Genomic DNA, 25692 nt, shown 5'->3' with positions numbered 1-25692 from the left:
GCTGCACTCTTTGCTTTGCTATTGAACTCTGCGGACGCTCAGTGTCCACACTGTTTAAAGCACTGTGAAGCTGCAGGAATGAGTGAGAGGAAAGCCGTGTCGTTACCAGTGATAAGAAGCTGATTCTGAACAAAAGTTGAGGGCATTGTAGCGCATATTTAGTCAATGACATGTACGCACAACAGTATATGTTTGATCACTTATTTTTTGACATTTTAGGGGAAGCTGAGCTTCCCTTGCAGTCTTAGAGCAATCGCCTCTGCTACACTGTGATACAGCTGGTCACAGTGATCTTGACCGTGCCTCTGGTGAGCCTTCTTGGCCAGCGGTGGCATTGAGAATCCAGGAGAGGCTCTTTGTGACATGCACATCTAGGAACTTGATGGTGCTCACCCTCTCCACAGCAGCACTGTTGATGGTCAGGGGGGAGTGCTGGGGGCATGCTCTCCTGAAGTCTACAGCCATCTCCTTTGCCTTCTTTGTTTGTTTTTGTTTTTATTTTTGTCTCTTTGTTTAGCAAAACATTGTTGTGGCTGCACCACAAGGCTAGATGCGTCACCTCTCTCCTTTAGTTTGTCTCATCATTGTTCTTGATGAGACCCATAACAGTTGTGTCAACCGCAAACTTGACGAAGATGTTAGAGCTTTGCAACAGAATGCAGTCATGGGTCAAAAGTGTGAAGAGGAAGGGCCAAGCACACATCCTTGGGGGACCCCATGCTCAGAGTGATGGTGTGTTTCTGCCAACCTTGTGGTCTCTCGGTCAGGAAGTCCAGCAGCCAGTTGCACAGGGAGGTGTTCAAGCCCAGCCAGTCCAGTTTGAGAATGAGCTGCTGAGTGATAATTGTGTTAAATGCTGAAGCAAAGTCAATAAACAGCATTCTGACATAGCAGTCTTGGGGGTGTAAGGGCAGTCTTGAGATGTTGCATGACGAGTCATTCGAGCATTTCATGAGGATAGAGGTGGGGGCAAGTAGTGACAGTAGTCACTGAAACAGGTGGGTGACAGGAATGATGGTGGTGGTTTTGAGGCATGTTGGGACAACAGCCTGACTCAGGGAGATGTTGAAAATGTCTGTGAAGACATCAGGAAGATCCCCTGCACAGTCCCTTAGCACAAAACCTGGTGCATTGTCAGGACCCGGAGCTTTGCAGACTTTTATCCTGTTTAATGTTCTCCTCACCCTGTCTGGGGACAGCCACAACACCTGGTTTTCAGGAGGGGAACATCTGAGCAGGTTGTTGTGCACCTCAGACTGAGCAAAACATTGTTTTGGCTCATTCAACAATAAGGTGGAGCCACAAGTCTTCAGTGGTGAGTTGTATGTATCCCCTGCCACAAGCACCATGAGTTACTGCTATCACTGAAGTGATGGACTAGCTTCCTGATTCTGTGGGACAAGTTGGCCTTAACTGTCCTCAGGCCTAACTAGTCTTCTGCTCTAAAATCAGCATTTCAGGCGTTCATGAGCCTTTAAACCTCCCCTGTCAGCTATGGCTTCTGGTTGACCCTAACATTTATGGTTTTGAGGTCTGTCACTTCATCAATGCAACTGGTGAAGTAGGCAATCACTGTGTCAGTGTACTCCTGAATGTCAATTATTCCTAAAATCAGCAAGCTATTCATTGAAATCAGTGATATCAAAGCTGGAATCAAATGAGTTTATGTGCCTCAATCTTTTTATTCTCTACCTTATAAAAAGAGAGCTTCTTTTACTAATCCAGGGCTTCTCACTGGGGAAAATAGTTCGTGTTTTTGAAATAGATCGTGCAAGTCAAAACATGAGCCTTTAAACAGTCTCAGTGGGGACAATTTAAGGCAGTCCCTCAGTTCCAGTATCCACAGTATTCCTGACTTTGCACCATTACCCCTAATTCATAGCGGAAGCCGGTAGTTTACTTCCGTTTGCGCTGTTGTTTACGGTTATGGGCTTACACACTTGCCGTTCATTTAAACATTATGACACTGCAGTTTCTTTTACCTGGCCTAAATGGTACCACATCAGAGGTGGATATATTGCAACGTTATTTTCCTTAAAGCAGATGTAGAGCCAAGCCAGAGCATCGGCCAACAGAAAGTCATGCTAAAGGAAAGTGGAGTGGTGGAGACAGTCAGCTGTTCCTGTATCGCCCGATTAGGGAAATCACGTAGTGATGCGGCAGCTATCCTGTGGAAGGTATGTCACTTATCTGGATATCAGAGTGTTCAGATCACTGAAACAGAAACACTAGACTGGCCGAAGGCTGTGATCGAGGAGACACGCAGCTGTCATCTTGCTAACTGCTACATGTTTACACGAAGGCAGGCATTGTTTAAGCTTTGTGTAGGCTGTATGCTGTAGTGTCACACTATAAATAAAATAATGTAAAAAAATAAGAGGCTGTACATTAATAAAGGAAAACTTAAAACATAAGGAAAAAATACAGTAATAGGATGTGCAACTGGGTAGTATAATTTTGGGGAAAAAGAACAAATTTACAGAATAAAATATTTTCAAAAAATGTACAGACTGATGTAGTGACAACCGACAACAGCACAAGTTGAACCCGAGCTCAAGTTCCAACTAATAAAGCCGCCTGTTACAGCACAAAGTAACTGAATTTTGTCATTTACTCTGGCTCTGAGTTTGGGTAACCGGAATTATAAAACCGTACAGCGGAAGTAGCAGTCTGAAACCTGTGGATAGAGTCTTTGGTCCAGACTGAAACAACTGTGTGCTCAGTTTGACCTCTCTTCAGTACTGTGATCTGAGAGAGCCAGATGGGCTATCACACATGTAAGTCACACAGGAGCCAGAACACATTTCCAATATTGAGTCTGTCTTGTTGGACAAACTAGAAGAAATTATTCAATGACTTAGTCCTAGAACAGAGATTCAGATCTCCAAAAACAAAGTGGCTGCATCGGTAGTCTGAAAACTCTGCACAGTTTGGATTCCTGTTTGAAGCTGCATCCTGTTGGCTTCAGCTGTTTGGAGTTTCCATTTTCTAAACTTCTACATTCTGAACCTTCTTCAGCTCTGAACAGATTATGAAACACTGAATGACTCACATCTTTGATTCTTTATACAGATTCAGGGACTGTGGTTTGTCAGAGATCAGCTGTGATTATCTGGCAGCAGCTCTGAAGTCCAACCCCTCCCATCTGAGAGAGCTGGATCTGGGTAACGACTCTTTGCTCTCAACTAACAACGACCTGCAGGATTCAGGAGTGAAGCAGCTGTGTGAGTTTCTGGAGAATTCACAATGTGGACTTGAAATTCTGAGGTCAGTCACCATATTTTGTTGTGCTGAGATGAATATGATGCAAAATTTATGCTGACACTATACTGCAGACATAAGGCTGATATTATACTGATCCACACTGAGGATCTTGATGGTAGAGTTTTTTTTTTATCTCTGGTTTATACCATTGACTGCAACTGAACAATGTTCACATTTCAAAGCTTGGTCTTGGTGATCAGCACATTTTTGGTGCAGAAGGCTATGTAAGACAAAAGACAGGAGCACTATTCCTCTAAGTCTAACCCCACAACTCCCAGTGTGTATTTTCAAAACAGTCCTGTAGCATTGAAATTCAGCTCTCATTCCAGACCTGCATGATTCTAACAGTTGGTTTCAGTCTATATACATGAGGCTTGTAGGATGGAGTCATGTTCAGAGAGATGTGATCAGATGAATTCAGGTGTGGCGATGGAGCAGCCTTATATGCTGCCAGGATGTTGGTGTAAACCTGATCAAGATGTTATTTTCTCAGTTTGGGAAATACACATTTTCATATAATATGGGCAGCACAGTCTTTAAATCTGCACAATTAATGTAATCTGCCACAATCACAGCTCCCTCTGCATGTGTATTCAACTGACTGCTAATGATGTTGCAGCTCCTCTAGTGCTAGCTAAACATTAGTGATAGGTTCAGATCATTTTAAAAACTCAGAGGACAAACACACAACTCTTGCGCAAACTTGCGCAAGGAGGAGAGATCCGTTCCTTGAACTCAGCTCTCAGCTGAGCGGAAGTTATCTGTCCTGGCGAACTGCTTCCTGCGCAGCGCTTTTATTCGGATTTTCACAATAAGATCACGTGGGTTACATCAAACACAGTTTACAACATGTAATAAACAACATTCTTGGCTTTTTCCTTACCATATATGGTCGTAAGCATACTGTGACATGTGCGCATGTAACATGGCGTATACGAGACACGTATCCTATATGTGTTCTCTGCAGGCCGAGAGCAGCCTGCAAGTAACTACAACTTCCTTTGTAAAAATTGTTACCACGTGTTCCCATTTCAAACATAAAAACAACAGTATCATATGCACATAAAACAACTTATAGAAAATATACAAACAGAAGATATGATAATTTATAATAAACAGAATGGAATTTATACCATAACTCCAACAATTAGCCCAGGGTGGAATGTGAAGCTCTGTTATGAGGATGGCTGTGAGCTCTCTTGGGAGGTAGCATGGTCTACATTTCAATGCCAGCTACTCGATGTCTGGGCAGCAGTGTGGCTATATAATGTCCGTGGATGTGCACCAAGCAGACAGAGTAGCCGACTAGTAACTAATAGCTCAATGGTTGCATTGGGAATATTGTCATCCAACCGGGCCTTTGTAATCACCATCACACAGCTTTCCATGCAACTGGATGTTATTCTCGGTCATATCTCATTCATTTTGTTGACAAAAGACTGGGTATTGGAAAGGAAGCCTTATGAACTGATAGAGACACTAAAGCGATCTCAAGGCGTTAGTGTGTGTAGTTGTGCATGAACAAGCTTTTCTACTCTTGTTGAGTATGGAAGTGGGCGGACGGGAGCTGAGGAGGGCTTTAGCGTTAAACTCATTCGACTTATGGATCACATTTAATTGGAAATGTATTACACTGGGAGAAGATTTTTTCATCCAAGGTAGGTGAAATCTGACTGATTTAGGTGATAATTTTTTTGGAATTAATGTCAGGAAAAATTTAGACCTGCAGAAGCCATCAGACTAAAGTGAAAATCCGATTTCTGCGACTTCGACTGAGGCAATTTTTACTGTATAAAGCGCATGAAAAATACAACTCACCATAACGCTGAATCAGTGTGAGGCCTGAGCTTGTTTCTCTGGTGCTCATTTTTGCTAGCTTGTGGGTTGGCTGGGTTTGGCCAGCACACACCAATACAAGCTTTGATTTCACATGGAGAGTGGCTGCAGAGCCGCTGTGCTGTGCGCCGGAGAGCCAGCTTGATGGCTGGGTCCGCCTCACTGCGATCCCTGTGTTGCTAAATAAAAATGGTAACTGGACTAGTTCATATATGGTGCTTTTCTACTCTTGTTGAGCACTCAAATATTTAAATGAGTGTAACGTATGTCAACCAACCTATTTCGTTAGACAGGTGCGGGAACTAGCGAAGCTTGTGGGTTTAATTTTAGCGGTGACTATCACGTGACCGAGACAAGCGGCTTGACACACGTCAAGAGAGAGTCATAGACGGATGTAATGGAGAGGATCCGCCAATTTTTCAAAATAAAACATCATTCAGTCTCAGATAACTAAAACGGAAATAATGTAAGTTATTTAGTCTTGCGCGGACCGGTACCAAATGACCCACGGCCTGGTAACGGTACGGGGCCCGGGGGTTGGGGACCTCTGGACTAGACCACAAACAGAGATGCTTACTTTTTACACTGTTGTGTAGATTGGTTTTTAGTAACCTTCAATCTGTGATGGCGAGGCCAGTCCATGGTGACTGTGGATGGTGAGACAGTGTAGCCAGCCGGACTCAACCATCCCTAGGTGAACCTGAACTGGACAGTGTCCAGGGGATTACAGATAAGATGCATCTACATACACTACCTGGGTAATGACGGAAAACCCAAACTCTGAACAATATACAAAGGAAACTCTTTCTTTCTGGAAACTAGAACTCTCATTTCATTTTGTTTTATGTATTTTATTTAACAGTGCTGTACAATTGTCTCTATGTTGATGAGAGGTGAGATAATAAACTGTTGTTTGTTCATCCATTCAACAATTTGTGGTGATCAATTAAGTTCAACTACTCCTAGTACCAAGCCTAGTAGATGTCTAGTGCCTGAGCTTACACTGGTCCACGTTGAGGGCGCTAAAAATACATGTGCATGACATTACCTCATTAGGCCTGAAGAAGGGCATGTTGATCCGAAACATCACATTTTTGAAGGTTTGCTTAGATTAAAATCTTTTCCAGGAGTGCTCTGGTGTGCGGCCTTCTTTGGTTCTCTCTCTTCCAAGTCCCTGTTAGTAAATGATATAAATGTTTTTAAATGGTTTAATAATTGATAAACGTATTGATTTATTCTGCCTTACAGAAACCTGGATACAGCAGGATGAATATGTTAAATGAATCAGCACCCCTGAGTCACACTAACTGTCAGAATGCTCGAAGCACAGGTTGAGGAGGAGGAGTAGCAGCAATCTTCCATTCCAGCTTATTAATTAATCAAAGACCCAGACAAAGTTTTAATTCTTTTGAAAGCCTGACTCTTAGTCTTGTCCACCATAATTGGGAAATTCAAAAACCTGTTTTATTTGTTATTGTCTAAAGAGTTTGTTGCTCTATGAAAAAAAGCCCTCTGTAAATCTAGGACATCTTACTATTCATCATTAATTGAAGAAAATAAGAACAACCCCAGGTTTGTTTTCAGCACTGTAGCCAGGCTGACAAAGAGTCAGAGCTCTGTAGAGCCGAGTATTCCTTTCACTTTAACTGGTAATGACTTAATGAATTTCTTTACAAATAAAATTTTAAAAAGAGAAAAAATTATTCATAACCATCTTAAAGATTTATCTTAGTCTTCAGCTGCTTTCAGCACTACTGGTATTTGTTTAGACTCTTTGGCTCCAGTTGGTCTTTCAGAGTTAACTTCAATAGTTACTTCCTCCAAACCAGCAACATGTTTGTTAGATCCCATTCCTACTAGACTGTTCAAAGAAGTCTTTCCAATTATTGATGCTTCAATCTTAAAAATGATCAATCAGTCTTTATTAGTTGGCTATGTACCACAGACCTTCAAGGTGGCTGTAATTAAACCTCTACTTAAAAAGCCATCAGTGACCCAGCTGTCTTAGCTAATTATAGGCCAATCTCCAACCTTCCTTTTCTCTCAAAGATTCTTGAAAGAGTAGTTGTAAAACAGCTAACTGATCATCTGCAGAGGAACGGTTTATTTGAAGAGTTTCAGTCAGGTTTCAGAATTCATCACAGTACAGAAACAGCATTAGTGAAGGTTACAAATGATCTTCTTACAGCCTCTGACAGTGGACTCATCTCTGTTCTTGTCCTGTTGGACCTCAGTGCAGCTTTTCATACTGTTGACCATAACATTTTATTACAGAGATTAGAGCATACTATAGGTATTAAAGGTACTGCACTGCAGTGGTTTGAATCATATTTATCTAATAGACTCCAATTTGTTCATGTAAATGGGGAGTCTTCTTCACACACTAAGGTTAATTATGGAGTTCCACAGGGTTCTGTGCTAGGACCAATTCTATTTACATTATACATGCTTCCCTTAGGCATTATTATTAGAAAGCATTGCATACATTTTCATTGTTATTCAGATGATACTCAGCTTTCTCTATTAATGAAGCCAGATGACGCACATCAATTAGTTAAACTGCAGGAATGTCTTAAAGACATTAGGGCCTGGATGACCTCTAATTTCCTGCTTCTAAATTCAAATCAAACTGAAATTCTTGTACTCGGCCCCACAAATCTTAGAAACATGGTCTCTAACCAGATACTTACTCTGGATGGCATTACTTTGGGCTCTAGTAATGCTGTGAGAAATCTCAGAGTCATCTTTGACCAGGAAATGTCCTTCAATGCACATATTAAACAAATATGTAGGATGGATTTTTTGTACACAGATAACAAAAAGACAAAATAAAACATGACGCAAGATAAAGAGACATGGACATGGACTTGACACAACACACCTCGTAAAACTCTGCAGAACATAACTAAATAACCAAGAACATGATTCAACTGACCGAAGTAAGACCTGAAAATACAAACTGCAGACCCCATAAAAAATGCAAACAAAAGCAAGATAAGATACACAACACAGAGAGAAAATTAAACAATAAGAGAACTTCAATAACAAAAACAAAAAGCACTGGCCAAAAGGCCCAGGACCATGACCTCTCTTCAGTACTGTGACCTGACAGAGCCAGAGGGGTCATCACATTAGATTTAGAAGCTCCCCTAATGGAGCCAGAACACATGTCCAATACCGAGTCTGTCTTGTTGAACAAACTGGAAGAAGTTATTCAAGGACTTAGTGCTAGAACAGAGATTCAAATCTCCAAAATCAAAGTGGCTGCATCGGTAGTCTGAAAACTCTGCACAGTTTGGATTCTTGTTTGAAGCTGCATCCTGTTGGCTTCAGCTGTTTGGAGTTTCCATTTTCTAAACTTCTACATTCTGAACCTTCTTCAGCTCTGATTATGAAACACTGAATGATTTCAAGCACAAATTCTGTCTAATAAACTCACATCTTTTATTTTTTATACAGATTGGAGGATTGTGGTTTGTCCGAGATCAGCTGTGATTATCTGGCAGCAGCTCTGAAGTCCAACCCCTCCCATCTGAAAGAGCTGCACCTGAGCTACAACAATGACCTGCCGGATTCAGGAGTGAAGCATCTGTGTGGTTTTCTGGAGAGTCCACGATGTGTTCTTGAAACTCTGAGGTCAGTCTCCATGTTTTAGTTGTGCTGAGATGAATCTGATGTGAAACACTAAACTGTTCATGGTAAAGTCTGTTTTCTTCTTCTCTGCTTTAGTCCATTGACTGTAGCAGAACAATGTTGACATTTCAAAGCTTCAAAGGAGAAGAAAAATCCTCCACTGGATAATTCACTGTGAAACTCTCAAACACTTCATTCCACCTTAAAGTCTGTCTGACACTGAAATCCAAACCAAAATGGCCGTTTGCTTTACAGACAGCAGTCCAACACAAAACAGACACACAACATCCAAAACACAGTCCAACATCCAAATGTCCTCCACTGCCACCATGAATGATGGCAAAGAGAAGGAGGAACACTCTGACATTCAGGGTTAGAATGAGGTTCATAAAGCAGACTGTGAAGATCAAAGCTGCATTAGAGAGCTTACGTTCATCAATTAGTGGACACAAGTGGACAGATATCATCTGAAGCAGTTCTTTAGAGGCTTTAAAGGAGACATATCATACAAAATCCACTTTTCGAGTCCTTAAATAAATTTTTTGTGCACTTTAAGTGTGTAGGGGGGCAGAAAATTTAAATTTATCATCTCACAGTGCTGCAGAGATATCTTTATATTGTTTTTGGGTCATATTTTTCAGGCTGTTCAGTTTTCTCTATTCCCTATTACATTTTCTTGTCTGTTACGTCACAGTATTTTCTGTGGAACTGCTAAACAAGGTCATGGACTTCTGGCTTACCAATTTCATGAAACTGCCATTTTTTTCTCACAGCAATTTTTTAGTCCAAGAACAGTTATGCTAAAGTTGCATGTAGCCAAGTCAAAATGTTTGGTTGTTGGGTGTGTTAACCCACACTATTACATAGCCCCCCGGTATCAGACCCTCTATGAAGTACCTGTTTCTCTTCTGGTAGATAATCATATCGCTGCTATCAAACCTGGAGAGGGGCGGGGCGTGAAATGTCCCATTCACATTTAAAGAGACCGCACCAAAACGAGAAACTCTAAGACAGGGGTCTCAAACTCAATGACATGGGGGCCACTGTTGCTTCTGTCATCGCAGCGGGGGGGGGGGGGGGGGGGGGGGGGGCACTGTGTTATGTACTAACACAAGCACTTGTACTAATATATATACTATCCTATATATACACTTGTACTTATATATATATATATAAATAATGTAAAAAAAAAATTCCAAGCTCGCCCCTACGGGCGGTCTATTTTGCCCTCCAAGCTTGAGTCCTCTACCAGAGGCCTGGGAGCTTGAGGGTCCTGCGCAGTATCTTAGCTGTTCCCAGTATTGCCCTCTTCTGGACAGAGATCTTGGATGTTGTTCCAGGAATCTGCTGGAGCCACTCTCCCAGTTTGAGGGTCACTGCCCCGAGTGTTCTGATTATCACGGGGACCACTGTTACCTTCATCTTCCACATCCCTTCCAGATCCTCTCTGAGCCCTTGGTATTTGTCAAGCTTCTCGTGTTCCTTCTTCTTGATGTTGCTGTTACTTGGTATTGCAACGTCTATCACCACGACCTTCTTCCTTTGTTTGTCCACCACTACGATGTCCGGTTGGTTAGCCACCACAAGTTTGTCTGTCTGTATCTGGAAATCCCACAGGATCTCAGCTCTGTTGTTCGCAACCACCCTTGGGGGCGTGTCCCATTTTGACCTTGGGACTTCCAGGTCATACTCGGCACAGATGTTCCTGTATGCTATGCTGGCCACTTGGTTATGATGTTCCATGTATGCCCTGCCTGCTAGCATCTGTTGTTATGTGCTGAATTGTCTCAGGAGCATCTCTGCACAGCCTGCACCTGGGGTCCTGCCTGGTGTGGTACACCCCAGCCTCTATTGACCTCGTACTTAGAGCTTGCTCTTGTGCTGCCATGATTAGTGCCTCTGTGCTGTCTGTCAGTCCAGCCTTGTCCAGCCATTGGTAGGATTTCTCTATGTCAGCCACTTCTTCTATCTACCGGTGGTACATGCCGTGCAGAGGCCTGTCCTTCCATGATGGTTCCTGTTCTTCATCCTCTTCTTTCTCAGGTTTCTGCTGCCTGAGGAACTCACTAAGCACATGATCCTTTGTGACCATCTTCCTGATGTATTCATGGATCTTCACTGTTTCGTCTAGGACAGTGGTTCTGACACTCACTAGTCCTCGGCCACCTTCCTTCCGCTTAGCGTACAGTCTCAGGGTGCTGCATTTGGGGTGAAACCTTCCATGCATGGTAAGGAGCTTTCTTGTCTTAACATCAGTGGCTTCCATCTCCTCCTTTGGCCAGCTTATTATCCCAGCAGGGTATTTGACAACTGGCAGGGCGTAGATGTTGATAGATCTTGTTCTTCCCATTCAGCTGACTCTTGAGGACTTGCCTTACTCTCTGCAGGTACTTGGAGGTTGCAGCTTTCCTAGCGGCCTCTTCATGGTTCCCATTTGCCTGTGGGATTCCAAGGTACTTGTAGTTGTCCTCAATGTCTGCAATGTTGCCTTCTGGTAGTGTAATCCCCTCAGTTCTGACTACTTTTCCTCTCTTAGTTACCATCCGACTACACTTCTCCAGTCCGAATGACATGCCGATATCATTGCTGTAGATCCTGGTGGCGTGGATCAGTGAATCGATATCTCATTCACTCTTAGCATACAGCTTGATGTCATCCATGTACAGGAGGTGGCTGATATTTGCTCCATTCCGTAGTCAGTATCCATAGCCAGTCTTGTTAATGATCTGGCTGAGGGGATTCAGGCCTATGCAGAACAGCAGTGGGGACAGAGCATCTCCTTGGTAAATCCCACACTTGATGTTGACTTGTGCCATGGGCTTGAATTTGGCCTCTAGTGTTGTTCTCCACATACCCATTGAGTTCTTGATGAAGGCTCTTAGGGTCCTGTTGATCTTATACAGTTCTAGGCATTCCAGGATCCATGTGTGCAGCATCGAGTCATAGGCTTTCTTGTAGTCAATCCAGGCGGTGCACAGGTTGGTCAGTCGGGTCTTACAGTCTCGAGTGACTGCTCTATCTACTAGTAGCTGGTGTTTTGCTCTCCTGGTCTCTCGGCCCATCCCTTTCTGGGTCTCGCTCATGTACTGAGCCACATGCCTACTCATCTTAGCTGCTATGATGCCTGACAGGAGTTTCCATGCTGTACTGAGGCAGGTTATGGGCCGGTTGTTGGATGGGACTGGTCCCTTCTGGGGGTCATTGGGGATCAGGACCGTCCAGCCCTCAGTCAGCCATTCTGGGTGTGTCTTATCCTCTAGCAGCTGGTTCATTTGTGCTGCCAGGTGCTCATTGAGTACAGTTAGCTTCTTTAGCCAGTAGGTGTGAATCATATCAGGGCCTGGTGCTGTCCAGCTCTTCATTTGTGAGACTCTTTCTTGGATGTCTGCCACTGTGATGGTTACTGGGGCCTGTTCTGGGAGGTTGCTGTGGTCTGCTCTTAGATCCACTAGCCACTGAGCATTGGTATTGTGTGACGCATCCTTCTCCCATATGCTCTTCCAGTATTGCTCCGTCTCCAGCCTTGTTGGGGGTGCTATTCTCATATTGTTCCCCTGCCACTGAGAGTATACCTTGGATGGTTTGGTGGAGAACATCCGGTTTATTTTCCTGGCTTCTATCTCTCTGGTATACCTCTTCAGGCGGTTAGCTTTGCTTGGCAGTTTCTAAGGCCTCAGGTATGGACAGCCTGTTGTACTTCTTAGGCACTGCTTTCTTCTTCATCCCACGTTTCTGCAACTCTGAGAGCTGGCTAACTTCCCTCCGTGCTGCCTTGATCTTAGCCTCCAATCGTCGTTTCCATGGAGGGTACTGCTCCTTAGTGCTGTTCATCTTATAGCCAAGCATCTCAAGGATCGCTGCTGCTGTGTTATACATCAACTGATTGGTTTCAGTGATGGTACTGGGAGGGATTGTCCATAGTGCTGCATCTTCTAGTAGGTCGTCAGAGAGTACTTCACGTAGTCTTGGTAGTCGGCGTCGAGGGGTCCAGTTTGCCTTCTTAGCCATGATCTTATCTTTCAGGTCAGCTGCTCTGGTATTCAGTGTACTTGTTGTTATTATTATTGGGGCTTGGTACCCAATCTCGGAGTGTGGGGATGATGAAATCTCCTCCCTGACCTGTCGTCCTGGCTCCCCCTTGCCGTAGCATTTGTGTTGTACCTCATCAATCTCTAGCTGCGATAGCAGCTGCTTCCTTTGTATGTTGGAACACTGAGCCACAAGTTGTTTCGCCATCAGTGTGGATGCTGGGTTTCGAAGAATCCATAGGTCCCACATCCTCTTCATGTAACCCCTCTCACTGGGATTACATTTATAGTAGCATTCCAATATATAAATATATATATATATATTAGGGGTGGGACTCGATTAAAAAAATTAATCAAATTAATTACAAGCTTTGTAATTAATTAATCAAAATTAATCGCATTTTAATCGCATTTCAATATTTGACATGAGAAATATTAATTTAAGTTTAGTTGATGAATAAATCAATATACATAAGCTTAAACTTCAAAATTTTGTTTATTTTCCCACCAGTCTACTACACAGACCAATGAAGGGTGGAAGTGCTCCTGTGATAAGCAAACACCTGAAATTAAAGTTAAGCATCATAACTGGATAGTTTTATTCAACATTAATGTCTCACTTAATATAGTTGGAAATTAATCATTCGCTCAGTTGTATTCCTTGATGTTGAAATGTGTTATGCTTGTTTTAACAGCTTATTTTGAATTAAAGACTTAAAAGTAAACCACAAAAAGGAGAAAAAGTTCGTTCTCCGTTTAACCAGCTGTTTTTACACAGCTGTGCTTCGCACTCACGGTTGCTAGGCGACATGAGCTACGCAGAGGTGATGGCAGGTGACGCTGATATGAAGGCTAGCTGCTCACTTCCGGCCTTTGTGGTCTTCGTGGGCTGTGAAAGACGTGGGCCGGGTCCTTCGCAGGATGCGGCCCCTAATTTGGACATTGTGCGTCTATATAATCTGTATGCCGGGAACTTGCGCAGTGAGAAACGTTCCACGGTGCAAAGTGCGATTAAAATGCGTTAAAATTTTTAACGCGTTAATTTCCCCGTAATTAATTAATCGAAATTAACGTGTTAAAGTCCCACCCCTAATATATATATATATATATATATATATATATATATATATATATATATATATATATATATATATATATAGCGGCTCGTTTGCCCCAGCACTGAGGAGCTGACTGCTGAATTTTTTTCTATTTGTCAAAACATTTTGGATACTGTTGCTCCCCTGAAGGTCAGGTGGCCAAATGTCAAGTCTGAGCCCTGGCTTAATGACGTCACTCGTGCTGCTCGAAGAGCGTGCAGAAAAGCAGAACGGAAATGGAAAAAAGACAAGCTTCAGGTGTCTTATGATATTTTAAAGCATAGCTGGCGTAAATATCAAAAAACTGTTGGGAACCAGAAATCGGCATATTTTGCAAGTGTGATCAATAACAACAGTCACAAGCCTCGTGTCTTATTTAGCATATTAAACTCTGTTCTTAACCCTCCACAATCCAGCTGCTTGGAAGCTTCAGATGAAAAGTGTGAAGCTTTTCTAAACTTTTTCATTGACAAGATTTTGACTATCAAAGCATGTATTTCACCCCTTCCTATGACCCTTCCATTGTCACCACTCCACCTGCAGTTTTTTGCCATTTTGAACCTGTGTCTCTATCACATCTGGGGAAAATTGTTACACAAATTAAATCAGGCTCTCCTAATGATATTCTCCCCCCTCAGTTTTTAAAGAGGTTTGGGACACTATTGGACCTTATATTCAAAGGCTTATAAACAGCAGTCTGACCTTGGGTGAAGTACCGTTATCCTTTAAACAGGCAGTGGTACAGCCTTTACTGAAACAACCTGGCCTGGATGCTTCTTTGTTATCCAATTTTAGACCAATTTCAGAGCTTCCTGTTGTGTCAAAAATCTTGGAAAAAGTAGTGGCCTCACAGTTGCAATCTTTCTTAAATACTCACACTATTTTTGAAACATTTCAGTCAGCATTTAAAGCATTTCATAGCACAGAATCTGCACTCTTGAGAGTTTTTAATGATATTTTAATAACTGCTGACTCAGGAGACTCAGTCATACTTGTGCTTCTAGATCTAACAGCGGCTTTTGACACAGTAGCTCATGACATTTTAATTTCTCTGTCATGTGGTGTTCCCCAAGGTTCCATCCTTGGGCCCCTTCTTTTTAGCATTTATTTACTTCCCCTTGGCTCCATTATCAGAAAACATAATGTGTCATTTCATTTTTATGCAGATGATTGTCAGATCTACTTACCACTCAAGCGTAAAGACCCTAACTCTTTTAGACCTTTGTTAGAATGGCCCAGGTGTTCCACCATCTGACCTGGGTCCGCTTACATCCTGTGTAAAAACAGTTGGGGTAAAAATCGATACAGCTTTTAAAATGGACAAACAGATAAACGCAGTGGTGAGAAATGGCTTTTTTCAGCTGAGACAGCTTTCCAAAATTAAGTCGTTTATATCTTTTCGAGACTTAGAGAGGGTTTTACATGCATTTGTGACCACTCGTCTTGATTATTGTAATGCACTTTATGTCGGTATTGACCAAGCTTCACTGTCGCGCTTACAAATGGTCCAAAATGCTGCTGCTCGTCTATTGACAAGGACACGTAAATGCGAGCACATCACCCCTGTTCTTGCTTCTCTACACTGGCTGCCTGTCTATTTTAGAATTAATTTGAAAATTTTATTGTTTGCTTTTAAAGTTTTAAGTGGCGTGGCCCCCACATACCTAACAGACCTCTTACACATATACACCCCACAAAGGTCCCTCAGGTCAGCTGACCAGCTTCTCCTTGCTGTCCCCAAGTCGAGACTGAAACACCGGGGCAACCGAGCTTTTTCTGTGGTGGCGCCTAAACTATGGAATGAGTTGCCTCTCTATGTTAGGCTGGCCCCAACACTACAGGTCTTTAAATCTCGCCTAAAAACACACCTTTTCTCTGAGGCATTTCATAATAATACTCTCTAGTTAGTTTGAGTCATTTTGGGAACTGTTTTTATATTTTTATTTAGTACTCCTTTTATGGTTTATCCTTTTAAATTATTTTTTTTATGTGTTTGTGCTGTATTGTATTGCTGTCTTTTATCTGGGAAGTGCTTTGTTCAACTTTGTTGTCTTTTAAAGCGCTCTATAAATAAAGTTGGATTGGATTGGATTGGATACCTCCCTGAGTCTCGTTAGTGTTATTCTGTTCACCTGTTACCCCAGCTGTTTCCACTCACCCCTCGTTTCCTCTGTGTATTTATTGTCTGAGTTTTGCCCTGGTCAGATGTCAGAGTCTTGTTGTCCTGTGGCTGTGTTTCCCTGTGTTCTCCAGACCTCCTTAGTTATTTTCCAGTGTAGGTTTTTTGTTTTTTTTGCTGCTCCAGTTTATTTTGCTATTCCCTTTTTCTGTTGCCATAATAAAGGCTCATTTTGGTTCACACCATCTCCTGCGTCCTGCTTTTAGGTCTTCACTCTTTCCACGCCACACGGCCTGCACCCCCAAATCGTTATATACTTACTCAGTGCAAGCGCTTGTGTACGTGTTTATTTGTACTTTTAAAAAAAAGTACAGGCTCTGAAATATACTCAAAGTAAGAAAGTGAAAGTAGCAGGTTGCATAAATGAATAATGGTTGCATAATGAATTCAGTGAATGATTCTCAGCATCAGCAGCTTTGATTCAAACTCATTTCTGGTCAGTGATGTAACCTGTAACTCTGACCATGAACACAGACACTGTGCACCAGTCCAACACAGAGCTTTACTGTAAATACAGTACAGCAAACTAACCTGTTTTCATACAATCTTTGAATTACACAAAGTTAGCATACCTCAGTTTGTTTTGCCAGTCGTTACCTTTAAATCTAACCTCTCTTCTTTGTCTCCTGTCCTCTTTCTTACATCTTTCTCCATCTCTGAGTGAACTTGTCTGTCTTTTCTCTCCCTGAAAATACAGCAGCTCTTCTTTTAGCTAGCAGACACACTGTGTAACATTGTATTATATTACTGTACTTTGTATTTATTTTACTGTTCCTACATCACTGTTTATTCAGTGTATGGGTGCACATTTTCCTCTATACGCTCACATGTTGCTAAATGCAGCGATTTGATTGGTCAGATGTTTGTTTGCTTGTGAAAGTCAGAAAAATCAAACTTGATCCAAAAAAATAAATGCCCAAAATTCATCCTATGAAATGAGCAGTCGGTCTGAACGGCTGCATTGAAAACAGGTGAGTCTGAAAAATATTTTTGACGCACGAAACATTCGCACAAAATTTACGCATCCAGTGTGTAAAGGCCTTCCCACAGGTACGGGAACCAGTGAAGATTGTGGCTTTAATTTTAGCAGCAACGTATCATGTGACCGAGACAAGGTTGTGACACACGTCAAGAGTGAGTCACAGACGGATCTAATGGAGAGAATCCACCCATTTTTCAAAATAAAATGGATACTGGCATGCAGCCCAGCGCAGCCGACCTTCCAATCAGTAGGTGACCTACTCTACGTCCTGAGCTACAGCCAGCCAAAGTATCGCAGTTCTACTTTATATAGACCACAAGTGAATGATTTACATACGAAAAGGAAGGATTTAAAAGCCTGATATGTGCCCTATAAATCAAACCATTTCTCTGCATTCTTTCTTCATTTGAACTTTATAAGTTTGATTAAATGAACAAAATGGTACACCTGAACAGGTGAGTAGTCCATCACAGAGAAGCACACACTCTCACATCTACACCTACAGCCAATTTAGAAGCACCAATGAACCGAAGCAGCATTTCATTGGATTGGAGAACATTGAAAGTCCACAGAAAGGCCCAGCTGACCAAGAAGCTCCAACCTAGAACCTTCTTTGCTTTAAGGCCATAGTGCTAACCACATTTCCCAATTTCAGGCCAAATCCTGCATTTTCTTCTTTCTGCCTACAGGGCAGCTACACTAACACTTTCTCATCAAAAACTGCCACCTAGTGGAGGAAGTTTCACTGCAATCTGAACATTACAATTTGTTTCTTTAACAATGAGGTGGAGGTGGTGGGGGCCACAGGGTGGTGTTGGTGGGAGTTAGGTCCAGACTATTTATCCAGAGTCATCAGCATCCTGAAGGACCAATCCTGATCTCTAATTGCTCTCATAGTTATTCATAGAACAATCTGCTAAATCTAAACTTCTACATTGTGAACCTTCTTCAGCTCTGATTATGAAACACTGAATGATTTCAAACTTTGTCTAATAAACTCACATCTTTGATTTTTTATACAGATTGGAGGATTGTGGTTTGTCGGAGATCAGCTGTGATTATCTGGCAGCAGCTCTGAAGTCCAACCCCTCCCATCTGACAGAGCTGGACCTGAGACTAAACAACCTGGAGGATGAAGCAGGTGTGGAGCAGCTGTCTGATCTTAAGGAGAGTCCACACTGCAGACTGCAGAAATTGCAGTAAGTAGAGGGTTGGAGTGAGTCCATGCTGCTCTCAGCAGTATTGTACTAAACACAGTTAGTATGAAAGCAAAGATCCAGTGTTTCCTGTAAAGCTGCAGCCTTCTCAGTGGCTGCTTTCCTCAGTGAAGCTGTGAGAGGAGGATGGTGACAGGCTTCAGTATTGGACACAAACACTTCCTGTTTGGGCCTTTTTGCTCTAACAAACACTGGCTGACTCTGGGAGCTTTTAGCTCACCATAGTAACGGCTCCTGGAAAGCTCACATGCTCTGATACAGCATCAGTTCATTGTCAGCAGCCAATCAGCTCTCTGAACAAAGCAGCATGCAGACATTTTCCCAACATGGACCAATGACTGCATTCATTTTCCAGTTTAAAGGAGTGAAGGAAACAGTCTGTAGGTGATGAAGAACTTTGTGAGAGCAGATGTTTGGATGGAGTTCCTCCAGTTAACAGCTGGAACCATTACATGAGGGACTGAAACATCTCCTATGAATTGTTGGGGTTGTTGTTGGGGTTCCTAAAGAGCTCAGAGTGGACAGACCAAGGTTATTAGAGTTCATGAGACTCCAAACTAAAACTAGGAGGGAAAAACATTTGGATGAACTTCAATCCAAATCCAAAGTGAAACAACAATGAGTACTAGTACAGTCCCAGGACTGAAGGCCCTGCTGCTCTTTATACTGGATGTGCTGCATCACTGACTGACAGCTGATGAAGAGCCTCTGGAAACACTCATTTATCTCCTCTGCTCTTTCTTCTTCTCTCTGCAGGTGGTGAGGATGGTAAACAGGACAGGAAAATCAGGATTCAGAGAGCATGTTTGAGAGGTTTTGTACTTTGTATCCTGCTGACTGTTAGCATTTGTGTTGTGGTACAGCTGATGGTAGAAGCAGAGGGAAGGTGGATTCAATGAAACTGAAAACACGGTTTAAAATGTGACGTCACCTCTGAAAACATGATCTGAGACTAAATGGGGAATTATACTAAATACTAAAAGTTTAATCAAACTGCATTCTGGATGTTACTACACTCATCCTCTCTTACAGTATTAACATATACTAATAACACAAATTCATAGTAACTGATGACAACTAGTTGATTTCCATATTTCAGTTGGGTAATAAAAAGCACACCTCATCTCCTGATGGATTTACCTGCACAGGTGTGTCTGACTCTCTGTGAGGATTGAGCCTGAAGACTCTTCACTGAGATTACACCCTGATCCTGAGACTCATCTGCCCAAGTGTTTCAAGCTTTGTAATTTTAATAAAACAAATATTAAGTGCTCAGCTCTTTGTTTGTTTGTAAAGAAAAATCTGCTCTTGAATATGATTTATTATTTGTTGCTGTTTCAATCCATAGCTGAAATTTTTCTTTCATAAATGGATATTTTTCTCCTCTTGGTGTTGGTGGGATAAGTTTAGCTGTAACCTCTGACCTCACGGTGAGTGCAGTGTCCTCATACAGCACAGCACAAAGCAGCACAAACTGTATGCAAGGAGAAGGTGAAGGACACACAAATGATTAATTTTTCCTTGTTTATTAGAGATTTGCATAATTTCACTGTGGTAACAAACTGCATGTTCAAAATCAGAATATACGTAAGTGTGTTTGTGAAGTAAAATGAATAAATACGCATTAAAACCACTTATGCATGAGTCCCTTTATTCATCTATACACATATGTTATGAATCGATTCTCTTCTGTTTATTTTATTCAGGGCAGCACAGTGCATTGGTGGCTAGCACTGTTGCCTCACAACAATTGATTCCACCTTGGCCCAGGTCTTTTTTTTTTTTTTCTTTCTTTTTTTACATCTGCCCCTGAACACGTAACAGGAATGAGAGGGAAGAAAATGAAAATGGATACATTGAAGGTACCGTATTCAGGTGCCCCAGGTGAAAATCACACACACACAAAAATAATTTGACAATAATATGCATTAACCAAATCAGTAACTGACAGGCAGGTTAACTCATTAACTTTGTGTACTGGAATGCAGTTTCACATCATGCCCATTTTAACCCCTAGACATACTAATAGTATGAACCAGGGTTATTATAGTTAACGAAAACGAACGAAATAACGAAAACTGAAATTGAAAAAACATTGTCGTTAACTGAAATAAATAAAAACTAAAATTAAAAGGAAGAAACGACAACTAACTAAAACTGAATTGTGAGTTTACAAAACTAACTAAAACTAACTGAAATTATAGATATTGTTATTTTTTCAAAAGTCTTGTGGATTGATATGAAATCATTTTTTTCCTCTCTCCGAGTTTAAGCTCGGAACGCCGTCGGGCAAATGGGTGCGCATGTGCGTGCGTGCGCACACCGCGCTGCTCCTCAGAGAGTCCCATGTGGTGTGTTTTTTTTTTTTTTTTTTTTTTACTATGATAGCACAGATAGCAGCGAGTGTCTTGTTGTGGATGATGTTGTGGATGATGTACGGAACACTTCTTAGTCAGGAAAAAAAAACACCAACATCAAAGTAGACCTGAGAAGCGCACACAAGGCAGCTACGGAAACCGCTCTCATCCTACAAGGCAACCCGGCCTGCACCTCCAGAGAAACGTGACTACTCGTCGGGTCAACGCAGCCCACAACGTTGTGTTTAGTCCTTGTGCGTTTCCGGCTACTTTATCAGTCAGATAATAACAATCAGGACTAATAATCAAAGCATCAATATAAGGACTCACAAATGTCAGCAAATTCCTGGAGGGAGCTGCTGAAACTGGGAATGGACGTGAAGAAATGAAGAAAGTGAAAAAACAGGGACAAATATGTTTGCACCCTAAAAACTGAGCACAAAGAGCAAGGACCAAAAAACCCCCAGCACACAACCACAAGGTAATTAACACACGCAATCCAGCTATACATGCATAAATGCGGACATGAGGTCGGACACTTCCGTAGGCTACATAGGACGCAAACACCCTGCGAGTCTAATCAGCGAGCATCTAACCAAGCTAGCTCCAAAACAGAAGCAGCATCAGGTGGAGAGAACATCAGGATGCAGCTGGATTTGAGCTTTGACTCCTTCAAGGAGTTTGTTTTTGTCAAACACCACATGTAGCTGTTGTTAATCTGCTGCACTGAGGCTGAACTGTATTGGGAGTTTATTGTAGAATTTATCGAGTTTTGGAGTTCATATTGTTAGCAGTTTCTCCCTGTTGATGTTCATGAGTGTCCTTAATATTACACACATTTAGCATGTAGTTCTGCTGTCTGTGAACAGTTGGTTGCTGAATTTATTTCTTTAAAGGGTATCTTTAAAGCGTACCTGATTAAGTATGAAAATACTAAAACTAATACTGAAACTAACTAAAACTAAGCATAAAACCAAAAATAAAAACTAATAAAAACGAGCAAAACCACTCTGAAAACTAATTACAAATAACTGAATTAGAGAAAAAAAAGTAAAAACTAACTAAAACTAAACTATAATGTAAAATCCAAAACAATTATAACCCTGGTATGAACAATAACTAGCTTAATACTGACTGGGGATGGAATGCAGCCATGACAGGACATCTTTTGTCTGTTGATATATTGCTTAATCCACAAAGAGTAGTAAACCTCAGAGTAGCAGCATCAGATTTCAATTGACCAATTGAAGTACTGGAGCTAAACTGTAATTAATTTCTAAGTTGTACTTTTCACCAAGCTGTAGCTGCAGTTTTTGAATTTATCAGTGAGAGAATAATTGCTATCTCATTATCATTATCAAATCTTTTATTTAAACAGGTAGTCTCATTGAAATCAAGAGCTTTTTTTCAAGAGAACTGTGTACATGATGTTCAAGAGTAATTCCAAATAAACAGCTACATTCTTTTAAAAAGTTTGAGTGAAACCAAAGAAAGCAGTCTCATAGTTTTGTGTAGCTCATTCCAAGGGCCTTGATGCAACTGTTGTGATTTAAGGCAATGCAAATAAGATTGAATTGAATTCAAAGTATTTGAATTCAGTTTTCCTAAGTTCAGCTTGAACAAGAGGCATCAACACGTTTATTAGATTCCACAGACTGTTAAAATAAGTCTTTTCATTAATTGATGCTCCAGTCTTAAATATGATCAATCTATCTTTATGAGTTAGTGAAGAAACCTGCTACCAGCTTATTCCCCCCAGGTTACAGCGTGTTCATTTATTGAACAGCAATAAGACAACACAACAGAATACGAAGTCCAATTATTAAATTTAATCAAGCCATTTCAAACTGCTTTACAGATTAATCTGGGTCAGGACTGCATGCCATGCACTTAGGTATGACATGAAGTGCTGGCACATTCTTTTTCAGCTTACAGTTTCATATAGTCACAGCTTATCAATCTTGGTTACATCACATATGAAACAAGAAATGTGCAAGACAGAGAGAAAGGATTCCACAGCTGCTTCTCCCTCGAAGTTTGTTTATCATCTGTTTAGTCTCGTTGACCACTCCACTCATGAGTCCTTGCTTCTGTTATTGATAAAATGGCGACATAGCAGAAATATGTACTTCTGATGACTACTTCTGTGTCATTGTTCAGTTATGTTTATTTTCCAGTCTAAGACAAATTTCTCAGGCAAGTAAATGTACATAAGGTAAGGGGACACATATACCATGAACTTCATGAAACTCATTTGTTTCATTAGCTATGTACCACAGGCCTTCAAGGTGGCTGTAATTAAACTGCTACTTAAAAAGCCATCACTGACCCAGCTGTCTTAGCTAAATATAGGCCAATCTCCAACCTTCCTTTTCTCTCAAAGATCCTTGAAAGAGTAGTTGTAAAACAGCTAACTGATCATCTGCAGAGGAACGGTTTATTTGAAGAGTTTCAGTCAGGTTTCAGAATTCATCACAGTACAGAAACAGCATTAGTGAAGGTTACAAATGATCTTCTTAGAGCCTCTGACAGTGGACTCATCTCTGTTCTTGTCCTGTTGGACCTCAGTACAGCTTTGATACTGTTGACCAGAGATTAGAGCTTGCTATAGGTATTAAAGGTACTGCACTGCAGTGGTTTGAATTATATTTATTGAATATACTCCAATTTGTTCATGTAAATGGGGAGTCTTCTTCACACACTAAGGTTAATTATGGAGTTCCACAGGGTTCTGTGCTAGGACCAATTCTATTTACATTATACATGCTTCCCTTAGGCAGTATTATTAGAAAGCATTCCATCAATTTTCATTGTTATGCAGATGATACTCAGCTTTACCTACCAATGAAGCCAGATGACACACATCAATTAGTTAAACTGCAGGAATGTCTTAAAGCCATAAAGGCCTGGATGGCCTCTAATTTCCTGCTTCTAAATTAAAATAAAATTGAAGTTCTTGTACTCGGCCACACAAATCTTAGAAACATGGAGTCTAACCAGATACTTACTCTGGATGGCATTACTTTGGCCTCCAGTAACACTGTGAGAAATCTTGGAGTCATTTTTGAGCAGGATATGTCCTTCAATGCACATATTAAACAAATATGTAGGACCGCTTTTTTGCATTTGCGCAATATTTCTAAAATTAGAAACATCCTTTCTCAGAGTGATGCTGAAAAGCTCATTCATGCATTTATTACTTCTAGGCTGGACTATTGTAATTCATTATTATCGGGCTGTCCTAAAAGCTCCCTGAAAAGCCTTCAGCTGATCCAAAATGCTGCAGCTAGAGTACTGACAGGGACTAGAAAGAGAGAGCATATTTCTCCCATATTGGCTTCTCTTCATTGGCTCCCTGTTAAATCTAGAATAGAATTTAAAATCCTTCTCCTCACATACAAGGTCTTGAATAATCAGGCCCCATCTTATCTCAAAGACCTCATAGTTCCATATCACCCACTTCGCTCTCAGACTGCTGGCTTACTTGTTGTTCCTAGGATACTTAAGAGTAGAATGGGAGGCAGAGCCTTCAGCTTTCAGGCGCCTCTTCTGTGGAACCAGCTTCCAGCTTGGATTCGGGAGACAGACACCCTCTCTATTTTTAAGATTAGGCTTAAAACTTTCCTTTTTGATCAAGCCTATAGTTAGGGCTGGATCAGGTGACCCTGAACCATCCCTTAGTTATGCTGCTATAGGCCTAGGCTGCTGGGGGGTTCCCATAATGCATTGTAGGGCTGGGCGATATGGACCAAAACGATATTTTCAAGCTGAATGGCGATAACGATATATATACAATATATTTTTTCCTTCCCCAAAGTTCTAAACAAAAAGGCACTTCTGAGTCAAAGCTACTTGTGTCACGGCTCACCGCTGTGCAGGCAGGAAGGAGGACCCCAAAATGCAGAACTCCAGGACGGGTGGAATTCACTCACACGCTTTATTTACACAGTCTTACAAAAATAAACATGAGCTCTCCCTAGAATACACCTGATGGGGGAGAGACGTGAATCTGACTTGACTTAACTCAGCTTGACCTAACTCAACTAGACATACATGAGAAACAGCGGGGAACAACCAATGACATGACCACAGGCATAGAAAACACAAGGCTTATATACACAGGAGATAATGGACAAAATAGGAAACAGCAGGGAGGGAAACACAGGAAACAAACTAAACCCAAAGCACACAGACCAAAGACCTACCAAAATAAAACAGGAAGGAACCTAACATTGTACACGCAGACTAACACCTAGGGACAACACATAAGTACAGGAAGACACAGAAACCATAATAAAAAGAACTATACAACAAGAACATAAAACACTGGGCCACTGGCCCAGGACCATGACAACTTGTCCCAAATATCACATTGGCACTTTTTAAAAAAAAAAAACATTCAGCTGTAGATGAGAAATTGCTTAAAAATAAAGTATTGGCATATTTAAATAATAATGCTCCTCAAATAAATTAATGCATTTTTCCTCCATAACAGAACACTCACAGCTCTATTAAAATGTAAACAGAAAAACAGCAAAAGGATGACTTCACCAAAATGCTTCCTCCTGTGTCTACTCCTGTACATCTAGTATTCAAAAAAAACAAAACATGTAAACAGACTGAATGAACATAATTTCTCAGTTTCATTGTAAACAGGAGCCTGAACAACATCACTGAAAGCTGCAGGAGACTGGACTGATCAGTTACCGATAAAGAAACTGGTGCAGATCGAGGTGTTCAAAATCATACCAAGCTCTCCTGAACAGACTGACAGCTCTAAGACTCAGGAAAAAGGCTCCTGGTTCCACATGACCCTCAATAAGAAGCCCAACTTCAGACAAACAGGTGAACTGTAAGTTCCTTGACCCCTGACCTCTGTGTAAAGTCTGAGCCCAAGAGGAGGGTCATCAACAGGAGACCTCTTCGACGTGAGGAGTGGTAGGCCTTAAGCACGCTCAGTCACAGGTCACAGCAACACATTAGTGGTCAAAGGTCAAGGAACTGCAGGAAAAAATAACCGACTGCAATGTTTCAATTCCAGTCTGAACATTCTCAGTATCTGACTCAATTTGTTTTGATAATTTATCATTGAAAGCCAC

At 41.4% G+C, this 25692-nt stretch overlaps 1 protein-coding gene across 1 annotated transcript in view; it reads left to right on the top strand.

Moving 5' to 3' along the window:
* The window catches only part of LOC115799322 (NACHT, LRR and PYD domains-containing protein 14-like), a 39102-nt gene extending 20880 nt beyond the window's left edge, over positions 1-18222 (top strand). Inside the window, exons 7-9 of the mRNA XM_030756421.1 lie at positions 3073-3267; positions 8560-8736; positions 18042-18222. Coding sequence (XP_030612281.1) covers positions 3073-3267; positions 8560-8736; positions 18042-18222 — 553 coding nt within the window. The remainder of the gene's footprint in view (positions 1-3072; positions 3268-8559; positions 8737-18041) is intronic.
* Positions 18223-25692: the final 7470 nt, after the last annotated feature.

The sequence above is a fragment of the Archocentrus centrarchus genome, chromosome 20 (genome assembly GCF_007364275.1).
Source record: "Archocentrus centrarchus isolate MPI-CPG fArcCen1 chromosome 20, fArcCen1, whole genome shotgun sequence".
In the NCBI taxonomy this organism is placed as follows: Eukaryota; Metazoa; Chordata; class Actinopteri; order Cichliformes; family Cichlidae; genus Archocentrus; species Archocentrus centrarchus.
Note: the sequence above shows the minus strand (reverse complement) of the source record. Positions and strands in the feature narration are given on the sequence as shown.